We start from the raw sequence: 13,928 nt of genomic DNA on the forward strand, positions 1-13,928 counted from the left end.
ACAGTTTTCTTTTTTACATTCTTAATGCCCCTTCCCTTAATTGTTGAAATACTTCACAAACTCCTTCAGATGAGTTTCCCTCTGAAATGGCTTGAATATGTAGGTTTTGGCACCGAGGTTAGATTTCGGTTGTGGTGGAATTAAGTAGATCCTCTGCTTTGAAGTATCTGTGAGAAAAGCCACCAGGTAGCAATGAGGGAAAATGTCGGAAGCTCGGTAGGCAAGTTACGTGGCTCAGCTTTGTGGAAAGAGAAAGAGGTCGTGACCGGCTTCTTATATCTTGATGTACCCTGTAGCACATCTTGGAAGATAATCTCCCAAACAAGATTAAGTATATAAACTGTATCTGGGAGATAACAGCAAAAATTCAGAATGTATTGGCCACAATCAGGTCAGATAAACAAATGTGTGCTTCTTCAAAAGTTCTGGTATTCCAGTATGGCTAAGGACTGGATTGCCACTTGAGCAAATGCTATTTTTAGCTTCAGGCAACCTGGAGCTGCGGTGGCTCAAGTGGTTAAGATGCTGAACTGCAGGCTGTGGAAGGTCAGTAGTTCAGCAGTTCGAGACCCGAGTGTGCCGCATGATGGAGTGAGCTCCCATCTCTAGTTCCAGCTCCTGCCAACCTAGCAGTTCGAAAGCAAGAAATTGCAAGTAGATAAATAGGGACCACTTCAGTGGGAAGGGAACAGCGTTCCGTGCACCTTGGTGTTTAGTCATGCTGGCCACATGACCACGGAAACGTCTTCGGACAGCGCTGGCTCTTCGGCTTTGAAACGGAGGTGAGCACCGCAACCCTAGAGTCGGACTTGACTGGCTTTCGAGCAAGGGAACCTTTACCTTTACTTTTTTAACCTGAAGCCACTAATCAATTTATATAGAAAATGGTTACTTAACTAACTCATTCTCTGTTGAATTGCAGGGAGATGGCTGGGTTTATTATAACCCTCTTTGGAAAAGAATGCCTGCTGTACAAAATCAACCAGTGGATGCAAATTAGAAGGCGTTTCTTCAGAATGATTCTTCTCTCGTGTCTAATCCCGACAACTTCCGAAATGCTGTATTTCCCCAAGAGTCCTTTGGGATTCTTATACAATTGCACAAATTACATAAGCATAAAAGGAATAAAACTGCTAGGGCACTTTAAAGCTGCAGAAAATCAAAAGTTAGAAAGAGAGAGAACTTTGCCCAGGTATGTGCTTCATTTTTTCACCAGAACTTTTTATATGGCTCTAAAGATTTTATCTCATCTATTGTGTTCTTTCTAAGCACACCCTCCTGCAAAGCTGCCTAAGACCTTTTTAAAAAAGATATCCTCCTGTAAGCAGTCGCATTCAGAGTGCTTCGCTGTTTTGCCCAAATTAATTTTCCTCTGGAGAGATACCTGAACAGTTTTCAGAGTCTGTGCTTCAGTCTTCGCCCACTTTTGAACTTCAGTGCCCATATAAAGAGAAACGACCTTTTGCTGCTCTGAATAGCCCACACTGAAAAACTTGAAGAGGAGACTTTTCAGAAGTTGAACTTGGAATCAGTGTTATGAACCATCTGGATCAGGACTTGACACTTTAAAAAAATATATATTCATCAGTGGAAATGTATGTGTGTCTGTGGGAGAATGAGTGATTCATGTCAGCCGCCTTTTAAAAACTTTCTTAAGTAGATTAGAATTGTAACTGTGGGGTTTTCTCTATATTTAAGAGTTGACTCAAATTGACGGCGGGGTGGGGTTAGGGAATAATTTTTTTAAAAAAAAATTCAACACCAGATTATTTCTTTCCCCAAAGACTGCTTTTAGTGGCTTCGTGTTGTAAATGCCATGAAGATGTTCTGTCTCATAAAGACGAAGGCCTAGACCTAAATAATGCAACCTTTTAAACATCCGGTATTCATTTCCTTTAACTCTCTTCCCTCTTAACCCCCTCCCCTTGGATCATCTCTCTGAAACAGAGAGTCAGTGTGAGACAGTCCAGGCAAGTGATCTAAATTGTCTTGCCTGTATGCTTAAAGTCATGCATTGGTGTACACCCAGTGATTAGACCGTCACTTTTGATTTTTCTATCATTCCTGAAAAGGCTTGTGTTTTTGCTATGGGACTGCATACATAACCAATTGCAATCTGCTATCAGGAAACGATGTTCAGGTAAAAAAAAATGCCCCTTGTTTTTTATGATGCTGATATTTTATTAAAGTCTAAGAATTGCTGGCAATTAAGAATAGTACTGATTTATGGCTTTCATTATTGTTACTACAAGCTACCTTAATTTTTCTAAGAGTGGTGCCTTACTCTGTTTCTTCTGATGTAGTCTTCCAGTCATTGTATATACCATTGTCTGTCACCCCCTGGTCCGTGTCAACAGGGGGCCCTCTCCTTACCATGAAAAATTATGAACTGTGTGTATGCTGGTCAAGTGGTTTTTAATTTTTTTCCCCTTCCATATTAAGGGGAAAGAATTTCAGAATGCATCAAAAAGTGGTCGAATGACCGTATTCATTTCCCACAAAGTCTGAGAATCATACAGAAAAGGAAACAGGGGAGGGGGTATGCATACCTGTTGAGATTTCCTTGTACATTTTTTTTTTTGCTGTGAAATGCACTGAAATCCGAATGCAACTAGTTTACGATTCCATGTGTGAGAGGGGGGGAGGGGAGGAAATAAAGTTACCAAAATGAATTGTTTGTTTTGTCTCTTTTCATAGTAAGTTGAATGATGCTGACGGCAAGATGGGCATCAGACTGTAGCATCTGATTTTCATGGTCAGGATCTGGTGGACTTTTAAGAATCCTGAAATTCACCGCTCATCTCGCTTTATTTTTTAAAAAGTGCATATTGTACTCATGGCTGTGTAGAATTTAAAACCAAACTGTTACACCTTTTTCTTCAGTTTGGACAATGGCATCTTTCTACTTCCAATAAATGTACAGAGCTTTGTATGAGAGTGACCCATTCAAAAGTATATGAGTCTATCTCCTAATAGGACTTACCAAGCAGGAAAAACGGACGTTTCAGCCATTTAATGTCTTGCTACAGAAGCCAAACTTCAAAAAGAAAGTGTAGTTGGTATCCTGTTAGGCATGTTTACCTTATACCATTTCCTAGTAAGTGTGCTTAAAGGTTACACCACTGGTTCCCAGAGTGGGCAATACCACCCCCTGGGGGGTGTTGAATAAAAATAAGGGGGCGGTGGAAGTATAAAGAAAGAAGAGTCCAGAACCTATCTAAAGCAGCCTTTTCCTGCCTTCTCCTGGGCTTCCTTGAGATCAGGGAGGGGGGTCCCCACAGCCAATCACAGCCATGCATTTGCAAATTGCAAATGCATGTGCACTCTTGTAAGACTGGTGTTGCTGCTGTGCCTATTGTGTGGTGGTTGCTGCTGGTCTCTGGCTTCAGGCCAACAGCATCTTTCCTTACTATGTGCAAATTTGTCACTGAATCTTTTTGTCCAGTTCTTGAAGATAGATTTCCAGGGGGGCGCTGAGTAATTTTTTTTTTTTCTGAAAAAGGGGGCAGTAGGCCAAGTAAGTTTGGGAACCTCTGGGTTACACTCTGGATTCTGGCCCACTAGTTGCACTATAAGATCTGCTCCAGAGAGATCATCAGTGAGTGGCTTTATGGGTGAACATGATGAACCTCTATGGATTCCTGGACAGAAGCACATGTACTTAAAAAAAAAAAAAAATCCATGCTTAGTGTCTGCTCTAGATATTGGTAGAGTTTTTAGGTAAGAGTCTGCTTAAGGGACAAAAGACCTATCATTGTCAGATACGGCTGAAAGGGAGAAAACATCCTGCCTAACAGACAAGAAGATTGCCAAAACACTTCAGTCATCAGATGGCAGGCCTACACTTTTAAAGCCAATCTCAGTTGATTATGGTTCCTTGAGAAATTCGAGTTGCGTGACGAAATTGTTCGGAAACACTGTAAGTCTATATCGATAGAAGCTTTAATTTAAAAAAAGGCGATCGTGGCCCTTACCTGATTATCTAGTCGCTGCTGTCAGTTTCTTCTAAGGACTGCTTTTGCTTAAGTCTCCTTCTGCATCTCCCCTTCCCCACCCCAGTAAAGGAAAAATAACTTTTTAAAATGCCCAATGGTTAATAATCATTCTTAGAAGAAAGCAAATGTGTATTTTACATTTGAAATTATGAAATGACGTACATATTTTTGTTGTGCATTAAAAAAAGAATACAGTGGCTCTGCCTAGGGAATAAAAGGCCTCGGGCTCTGTTTTACTCTCTGAATTGGGGGTGGGGTGGGGGTGTTTGGTATGTTTTTGCAGAGTGGCAAGGCCTTGAGTGCTTCTGTCCCGCCCTGATCTCTTTCTTCCATCGCTACATGTTCCTGTCACTGTTCTGATGCTCCTCTCTTGGGCAGCCCAGTTTGCTTGCCTCACTGTCCGTGTTGTGGTGGTGGTTGTTGTTGAGGATGTCATCGCAGTCCATTTGTGCCATCAGGTTAAAACGTTCTGCCACGCAGTGGGCCGTGAGTCTGGCTTCAGGGTCATGATCCCAGCATTCTATGATGGTGTCACTCAGGAAATGCATTCCCTGAAACAAGCGTGAGAGATGAGCAACCCGAAGCTAGGGCAAGGGGGGCGGGGGATGAATGTCAGAACGGGGCAACTTCAAGGATGATGATTTCTGTCATAAGTTTAAAAACCCCTTGTGCCTGTCATTGCCCAGATGCAAACTAATTAACTTTTAGCAAGTTCAAAATAGATTCCACCCCCACCCCCTTATTGTGAGGTTTACTTTTGAGCTGTTAAGACGCTACATATTTCTTTGAAATATTCATACTCCAGCATTCCTACTGAGAAACAGGTGGCTGGGCAGCTTTCAATATATGCAGAACTTGCAGAAGCGTTAAAATATGAAAACAAGTTTAAACCTACCACAAGCATAAACTTATCCTCACAATTGCACCAGCCTGCTTCTTTGGAAGGAGAGGTAGCTTATTTCATATCTGCCAAGTGACTGCAACCATCCTCAATAAAGGTCGGTCAAAACAATACTCTTTTGCAGCATTTTATGAAAATCAGGCGGGGGGGAGATGAAGTGCTAACCTCTTCTGGTAGCCCACTCCAGAGCACAGAACGATAGCTGGGAGAGCCCATCGCCGGGCAGTGGATGAGCAACCACTGAACGGGCACCATCATCAAAGAGCAGAAAAAAGCTACCACAAAAGTTCATGTTTGGACGGAGTCCTTCAGATATGTGAGTCTTGGGTTATGAAGGGCTTGGAAGGTGAGCAATAACCACCCTAAATTGTTTGCAGAAACAGAAGGGAAATTATTGAAACTGACATGATTGATGTCATATGACCAAATCCATGGGCTCCAGTCAGCAGAGAGACTACCATATTTTGTATATATTGAAGTTTCTGAATGTAAGGGTAGCCTGCATGGGAGTACTTAATAACACGGGTGAGGCCTGGGAGGCTAGTTTGTGCGCAGGATGTAACTGAAAGCACTCCTTGCAACAGCAAAATCCTGCTTCTCTAGAAGTAGAGCTGGGTCAAGGAGCACTTCTCATAGTAAGTGCTCAATTTACCCCATCCAAGATTGGCAGAGGGAATGTGATTTATTGGAAAACTTAATATATGATAGCTACGTTTTCCAAAATAGTAGTACTAAATGTGTTTGACTGCAAAAAAGGAATGGGTCTGCAGCTTAGGAGGGGCTTTAATCTGATCATAGTTATAGCTAACTAGTATCAATGATGTTCTGCTGTCTGTGGCAAACAGGCCCACTGACCCACAAGCACTGCTCCATTAGACCTTCTGAGCAGGCCCGTAGCTACCACGGGGCCCGCCCCCCTAGTGGTTTTTATGGGCTCCCCCTGATTGCGGGTCGGCCTGTCCAAGGACGAGAGCAGTGATTTCAGAGGTGGTGTCACAAGTAGCGGCAAGGTGAGGCAGAGAGCCGCCCAGGCAGCAAGCATGAATGGTAAAGCCCAGGCAAGGCGAGGAGGCAGGCAGGCACCTGCTCTGACACAGCTGTGCTCGCACGCACGGCACCTCCGTGGCCAGCCCAGCCGCCATGCTCTTCACCTCTCTCAGCCCCAGGAGGGAGCTGAGGGTGGAAGTCAGGCTGCCCCTGGTGCCACACTGTGGGACTGGGCACTGGAGCTTCTTGGGGAGGAAGGGAGCTGGGAAGGCCTGCCCTTGCAGGGGGGGGGGAAGCTGCAGCCACTGGGCATAACCCCCCCTTGCCCTGGAGCCTTTGATTTAATTAGCTGGTGGCCCCCCAAAACCCCTAGCTATGGGGCTGCTTCTGAGACATCTAGGTGCCCAGTGATGATCCCAAATCTATGGCCAGCAACACACCACTCTCTAGCTTGCCTGACACTTGGATTGTTCTCTCACTGTTCCTTAAGAATGCTGCCACCAACTGGTCCTTCTAGGAATTACCTAGTAAAATAGCCAGTACTCCCAACCAGCCCCGTAGCTAGACAATTTTCAGTGAGTGTGGGGGGAGTGCAATCTGCCTCGCATCCCAGTGAAGCCGGAAGGGGCCAATGCCCGCCCTGGCTTCCCTGCCGGCCTTTGCAGCCACAGGGGGAAGCACTGGCAGCCCTTACCTTTGCTCACCAGGGTATACCATGCTGCCCACTTCCTCAGTCTCCAGAGAGCCACGAGGTGTTGCCTGCAGGGGATGGCAGTGAGCACCAGGAGTTCTCTCGCAGGCAGCAGGGGCCAGCTGGTGTGGCAGGGAGGCCTGTTGTCTGGCACCCTGGAGGGAGATAGCTAGGACCCCTGGGCAGCCAGGGAATGGCAGCATGGAAGTTTCCCCAGCAAGAGTCTGGCTGCGTGGCCTGTCTGCTGTGCTCCTGGGTCGGCTGAGGGGCAGGAAAGGGAGCTCTTCTCAAGGAGCACTTCCCAGGGATCTGGCCCTCACCCTGCTCAGATGGCCGGGCTGGTTTGGAAAGCTCGAGAGGGGAATGTCCGGGTCTGGCATCCTCCCAGGGTGGGGGTGTTGCAGATTTGGGAGGGGGCGCCCCCACCACCCCCACCTAGCTATGGCCCTGCTCCCCGCTTTCTTCCATGTTGCCCTTCTAAGGCTCCATATGTCTCCTACTACTCAAGGTCTGGCTTGCACAGGAGCAGCTTGCCACATTTGTGCACTCCTGGAGAAACAGCGGTTTAGCAACAGACCACCTCCGTTTCCCTGGAGCCCATTTTAAATAGCTCGGTCAAATGGTGGAGTTATAAGCAGTACTGAGAACAACTACCAGCACTTTAAATAGTAAAGAATTTGTTTTAAAGATGTCCATACATATGCTGTCTGCACTGGACTATACTGTGGGAATACAGGGAAAGATGTAAACGCATGATCCTCTGTCCCTCAGCCCTGTACCTGCCCTAGCTGGTCTTGTTCTAAGACAGGCTGTTTAACTTAGAAATTATAGTTTGCTAAAAAGTCTTTGTCCAGGCAGCCAGTGCTTTGTCTGCTTCACTTGGCAATGGTGGCCATCAAGATGGAATTCAGAAGTGAGAGCTCCTTCTTCCCGATGGAATCAGTCAAAACGGACCTTCTCCCTCTGTGCCAAGGGATTGTATCATCTCTGTTTACCCACCCTTTGTGGGTCAAAGAATCCTTTACTGAGGTTTTCAGGAAGATATAATCTACTCTCTCACACACCCAAGTCTCTATGTCAGCTTCAAGGTCTCAGATTCCAACTGAAGTGTAAGCTGGCCATTTCACATTCTCTGGCCAGGACGACTGTTAGCATTTCCAACGCTTTGATGGTTGGTTACTCAGACATGCTTGGGAGCATTTGACTTCTTCCCTCCTGCCTCAAACACCAAAGTTAAAAAAAAAGTATTTCTCCACACCATCTTTTTAAAAGGAATGACTTTGCTTCAGTCATCCATGCTTTGGTGACATCCAGTTTAATTACTGTGGTGTATTATGTGTAGAACTGTCTTTAAAGAGCCTTTAGAAATTTCACCTCGTTTGGAATAAAGTGACCTGGTTAACTAGGAACCACTGCACTGAATATACCTTAGTTGGTACTTAATTACCTGCTCTGTGACCACAGCTAAAAAGTGCTGGTTTTAACCTATATAAACTGGGTTTAGCCTGTATAAACTAAATTTCCGGGGACTAAGGTTAACTGAAGAATTACTTATCCCATATAAGACTGCCTATTAACTGAATTAATTGTTCCTGGTGCCCCTGCATTATGAGACTGGGTAGCTTGCTGCTGGGGGGATAGGAGCTTCTCTGATGGCATCCTGTTTCATGGTCATCTAAACCACCTTGCTTAGATTAACTCTCATTCAGCCAGTCGCCAATTTAAGACACCAGTCTAGTACACATACTGCTGCTTTCTGGGGAAAGGGAATTCCTTTTTTCTTAATTTTTTTAAAAGAGAAAATATCACAGGCAGAACCTTTTTCATTGATTTTCTAACTTAATTCATAAGACTTTTAAAAAAAACCTGGGGCAGCAGTCCCCTATTAGTACCATGCAGTGGTACAGTCCATTCTACCACCTCATTGTCAGCAAGCTGCCAAATGTTTATTCTTGTCCATATGTTCCTCTCTCCGTTTCCCCCCCCCTCTGTAGATGCGCTCAACTTGTCATGCGCATAACTCCCTAGTAGCTCTGCATTCTTTTCTGTATACGCCAGCCATGCTTTGATGTAACGTTATCTAGCCAAGGCCACAGGTGGAAGAGCAAGAGAGCTTTGCTTTGTCTTTAATTAGTAGAGACTGTGTGAATCATATGCTTATTGATAATAAAGTAGCAGTTGCTTTCCCAAGGTTTAGGCACGCAAGAAACCCTTCAGCCGCGCGTGGGAACCATTTTTATTGGCTGTAATGATTATGAACTTGCTTTAACCTTCCTAGCTCTCCGAGCTATTGTTATTCTGAACAGTGACCTGTTCAAGTGCTTCATGGCTTCAATAAAGTAAAACCTCCTTGCAAGTGTGTACTACGTTGTTTGCTGTGGGGACCTGACACTCATTCAACCTTCATTCTGCTGCATGGGTCCATCCAGCTTCCCTTGCATAGATAAGGTTAGATTTGTCAAAATTTACATGGAGTCATCCTGACAAGCAGCCCTGCCGAGGCCAAATATCCCCTTCCCGTCCAGATTTTGATTCTCATAAGCACTGTGCTTTAACTTTCCAGGTTTTATCACTGTATCTTCTGTTAGAAGTGGCTGTCCCTGAGCTTAACAATTACAATTATGTTTAACAATTACAGTCCAGCAAGGCAGTGCTGTATTTTCAACATGCACAGAGTTTTGTAACATGAAGGGCAGATGTTCTTTGTCTTGTGAATTGCTTTATAGCTCACCTGATGTATCAACCAGTTACTTGGTATCTCTGGACGTCCTCGACCATGCAGTACTATGTCTCTCATAACCTCCATGCAGAGTTGTTCTTGAACTTTAGACCCAAATGGGAGCTCGTAATTCTTGACTTCTACAAGTAATCAGTGATAATGTTCATCAGAAGAGGAATAATCTATGTGTGTGTGCTGCAGCAATAGCTAGTGTCATCACAGGTGGAGAATAAAATAAATAGCTTTGTAAGAACATAAGAGAAGCCAATGGCGCAGCCCAACACAGTATGTCACATAGTGGCCAAAACAATTCTTGACTTCTACAAGTAATCAGTGAGAATGTTCATCAGAAGTAGAATAATCTATGTGCGTTTGCTGCAGCAATAGCTAGTTAGTCATCACAGGTTGGAGAATGAAATAAATAGCTTCGTAAGAACATAAGAGAAGCCGATGTTGGATCAAGCCAATGGCGCAGCCCAACACACTATGTCACATAGTGGCCAAAACCCAGGTGCCATCAGGAAATCCATCAATGGGGCCAGAACTCAAGAAGCCCTCCCACTCCCAAGCACCAAGAATACAGAGCATCACTGCCCCAGACATGGTGTTCCGTCTATACATTGTGGCTAATAGTCACTCATGGACCTCTGCTCCATATGCTTATCCAATCCCCTCTTGATGTTGTCTGTGCTTGTAGCCACCACCGCTTCCTACAGCAGTGAATTCCACATGTTAATGACTGATCACTGACTTGCATTTTATTTGCCACAGCCTGTGCTCCCTTTTATTTACCTCACTCAGACTAGCCTTACACTGCTTAAAAGACTCCTTCTTACCTTATACTGCTTCCTTTGTTTATTAACCAAGCAGGCCTTTTTGTATACTTATTTGTACCTTTCCTACCTGCGGTGTACATTTTATCCAAGCTTCCAGTATTGTAGTCTCCAAGCTTCCCAAAGGGATTTGACCCTCTTTACCTTACCTTTCAGTTTCTTCTTCACAATCCCCCTCATTTGAGAGAAGTTACCCTTTCTAATGGAATGCTAAAGTAGGAAGTCAAAAGGTAACTGGAATAACGGACAAGTGTGGCCTTGAAGAACAAAATGAAGCCGGGCAAAGGCTAACAGAGTTTTGTCAAGAGAACATGTTGGTCATAGCGAACACCCTCTTTCAACAACCTAAGAGGTGACTCTACACATGGACATCACCAGATGGACAACACTGAAATCAGATTGATTATATCATTTGCAGTCAAAGATGGAGATGCTCTATACAGTCAGTAAAAACAAGACCTGGAGCTGACTGTGGCTCAGATCATGAGCTACTCATTGCAAAACTCAGACTTAAACTGAAGAAAGTTGAGAAAACCAGTAGGTCATTCAGGTTTGACTTGGATCACATCCCTCATGAATATACAGTGGAGGTGAAGAATAGTTTTAAGGGACTAGATTTGATAGATAGAGTGCCTGAAGAACTATGGATGGAGGTTCGTGACATTGTACAGGAGGCAGCAATCACCACCATCCCAAAGAAAAAGAAATGCAAGAAAGCAAAGTGGCTGTCTGATGAGGCTTTTCAAATAGCAGAGGAAAGAAGGAAAGTGAAAGGCAAAGGTGAAAAGGAAAGATTTACCCAACTGCAGTTTTCCAGAGAACAGCAAGGAAAGATAAGGCGGCTTTCCTGAATGAACAATGCAAAGCTATAGAGGAAAACAATAGAATGGGAAGAACTAGAGATCTCTTCAAGAAAATTGGAGAAATCAAGGGAACGTTCCATGCAAAGCTAGCCATAATAAAGGATAGAGACCTAACAGAAGCAGAAGAGATTAGGAAAAGATGGCAAGAATACACAGAAGAACTATACAAAAAGGATCTAAATGTCCTTGACAACCATGACGTTATTCATAGCATCCAAGGTAATCAACTACCGCCGTAGTCTGGGTTTTTGACAGGCTATTGATCACAATGTTTAAAATAAGAACATAAGAAAAGCCAATGTTGGATCAGGCCAATGGCCCATTTAGTCCAACACTCTGTCACACGGGGGCCAAAAATACCAGGTGCCATCAGGAGGTCCAGCATATGCTTATCTAATTCCCTCTTGAAGCTGTCCATGCTTGTAGCTGTCGCCACCTCCTGTGGCAGTGAATTCCATGTGTTAATCACTCTTTGGGTGAAGAAGTACTTCCTTTTATCTGTTCTCACCCGACTGCTCAGCAATTTCATTGAGTGCCCACGAGTTCTTGTATTGTGAGAAAGGGAGAAAAGTACTTCTTTCTCAACCTGCTCTATCCCATGCATAATCTTATAAACCTCGATCATGTCACCCCTCAGCCCTCGTTTCTCCAAGCTAAAGCGCCCCAAGCGTTTTAACCTTTCTTTATAGGGAAAGTGTTCCAACCCTTTTATCATACTTGTTGCCCTTTTCTGCACTTTTTCCAATGCTATAATATCCTTTTTGAGGTGTGGTGACCAGAACTGTACACAGTACTCCAAATGAGGTTGCACCATTGACTTATACAGGGGCATTATGATACTGGCTGATTTGTTTTCAATTTCCTTCCTAATAATCCCCAGCATTGTGTTGGCCTTTTTTATTCCAGTTGCAAAATGTCTTGACATTTTCATTGAGTTATCTACTATGATTCCAAGATCTCTCTCTTGGTCAGTCTCTGCCAGTTCAGACCCCATCAGTGTGTATTTATATTTAGGATTTTTGGCTCCAATGTGCATCACTTTGTATTTGGCCACATTGACCCCATTTGCCACGTTGATGCCCACTTGCCCATCCTCGATAGATCCCTTTGGAGTGCCTCACAATCCTCTCTGGTTCTCACCACCCTGAACAACTTCATGTCATCTGCAAATTTAGCCATTTCACTGCTTACTCCCAACTCCAAATCATTAATAAACAAGTTAAAAAGCATCGGACCGAGTACTGATCCCTGTGGTACCCCACTGCTTACCACCCTCCACTGAGAAAATTGCCCATTTATACTCACTCTCTGTTTCCTATTAATTAGCCAGTTTTTGATCCACAAGAGGACTTGTCCTTTAATCCCATGACTGTTGATCTTACTTAGGAGCCTTTGATGAGGAACTTTATCAAAAGCTTTCTGGAAATCAAGGTAAACAACATCTATTGGGTCCCCCTTGTCCACATGTTTGTTCACTCCCTCAAAGAACACTAACAGGTTAGTGAGACAAGATTTTCCCTTACAGAACCCATGCTGAGTCTTCCTCAAAATTGATGTTGGTGTTGGGGCCAGGGCCTCAATGTTAGAAGGGGCGGCTCTCTAATCAAAGACCTGGTGGAAGAGCTCCATTCTACAGGCCCTGCAGAACTGTAAAAGGTCCCACAAGGCCCTGATGTCATCCAGGAATTCATTCCAGCAGTGTGGGACTGCCACTGAGAAGGCCCTGGCCCTCATCACAGCTAGCCTGGCTTCTTTAGGGCCTGGTAGCATCAGGTAATTTTGGGACCCTGATCTTAGTGCTCTCTGAGGAACACATGGGGAAAGGTGGTCCCTTAGGTATGTAGGTCCCTGACCATATAGGGCCTTAAAGGTAAGAACCATACTGAATTCGGTATGCTATAGGCAGCCAGTGCAGTGCTTTCAGCGCAGGCTGGATGTGTTCCTGCATAAGGAGACACAGTAACAGCCTGGCCGCTGCATTCTGCACCAGCTGCAGCTTCCGGATTTGGGACAAGGGCAGCCCCATGTACAGAGCATTACAGTAATCCAGTCTCGAGGTGACCAGTGTGTGTATCAGTGTTGCCACGTCGTTGCGTTCAAGGAAGGGAACCAACTGCCTGATCAGCCGCAGATGGTAAAAGGCTGACTTCACAGTGGCTGCTACCTGGGCCTCCATCATTAAGAAAGCATCCAGGAGCACTCCCAAGCTCCTAATCTCTGGCGCTGGCACCAGCGGTGCCCCATCAAAGGTCAGGAGTGGGATCCCTAACCTTGGACCACTCTGAAGCACAGGACCTCCATCTTCATGGAGGTCCATCAGTGGCTATTAGCCACAAGGTATAGATAGGGGCTCTGGGGCAAGTGATGCTCTGTCTTCTTGGTGCTTGGGGGGGGTCAACAGTGGGAGGGCTTCTAATGTCCTGGCCCCACTGGTGGACCTCCTGATGGCACTGGTATTTCTGGCCACTGTGTGACATAGAGTGTTGGACGGGATGGGCCTTTGGCCTGATCGAACATTGGCGTCTCTTATGTTCTTATGTTCTTATGTTCATCGGATTCGATTTCAGTCGACTCAGTCTAAGCCAACCAGCCATAGCTTTCAACGCCAGGTCCAGACCTTCTGGACTAGAGTCTGACTGGCCGTCCAACAGCCGATAGAGCTAGGTGTCATCCGCATATTGGATGTAGGCAATCTGGGCAAGGGGCCGCATATAGATGTTAAATAACATCGGAGAGAGCACCGCTCCTTGGGGCACTCTGCAAATCAGTGGGTGCATTCTGGACATGCTCCCCGACAGCCACCCTTTGTCCCCGACCTTGAAGGAACAAGGAGAGCCACTGCAAGGCAAACCCCTGAATCCCGGTGTCAGCAAGGTAGTAGATCAGTAGTTGGTGGTCGACCATGTTGAACGCTGCCGACAGGTCTAACAACAGCAACA

General features: G+C 45.0%; 2 protein-coding genes across 2 annotated transcripts in view; one reads left to right on the forward strand and one right to left on the reverse strand.

Moving 5' to 3' along the window:
• Positions 1 to 2,929, forward strand: part of OSBPL11 (oxysterol binding protein like 11) — a 76,954-nt gene extending 74,025 nt beyond the window's left edge. The window contains exon 13 of the mRNA XM_015429010.1: positions 923 to 2,929. Coding sequence (XP_015284496.1) covers positions 923 to 1,000 — 78 coding nt within the window. The 3' untranslated portion in view covers positions 1,001 to 2,929. The remainder of the gene's footprint in view (positions 1 to 922) is intronic.
• Positions 2,930 to 4,080: 1,151 nt separating this feature from the next.
• The window catches only part of LOC107125583 (TGF-beta receptor type-2-like), a 41,652-nt gene continuing 31,804 nt past the window's right edge, over positions 4,081 to 13,928 (reverse strand). Inside the window, exons 6-7 of the mRNA XM_015429008.1 lie at positions 9,306 to 9,433; positions 4,081 to 4,546 (exon numbers count right to left, since the gene is read on the reverse strand). Of these exons, the coding sequence (XP_015284494.1) occupies positions 4,331 to 4,546; positions 9,306 to 9,433 (344 nt within the window). The 3' untranslated portion in view covers positions 4,081 to 4,330. The remainder of the gene's footprint in view (positions 4,547 to 9,305; positions 9,434 to 13,928) is intronic.

The sequence above is a fragment of the Gekko japonicus genome, unplaced genomic scaffold, assembly GCF_001447785.1.
Source record: "Gekko japonicus isolate JY-2015 unplaced genomic scaffold, Gekko_japonicus_V1.1 scaffold1369, whole genome shotgun sequence".
NCBI lineage: Eukaryota > Metazoa > Chordata > Lepidosauria > Squamata > Gekkonidae > Gekko > Gekko japonicus.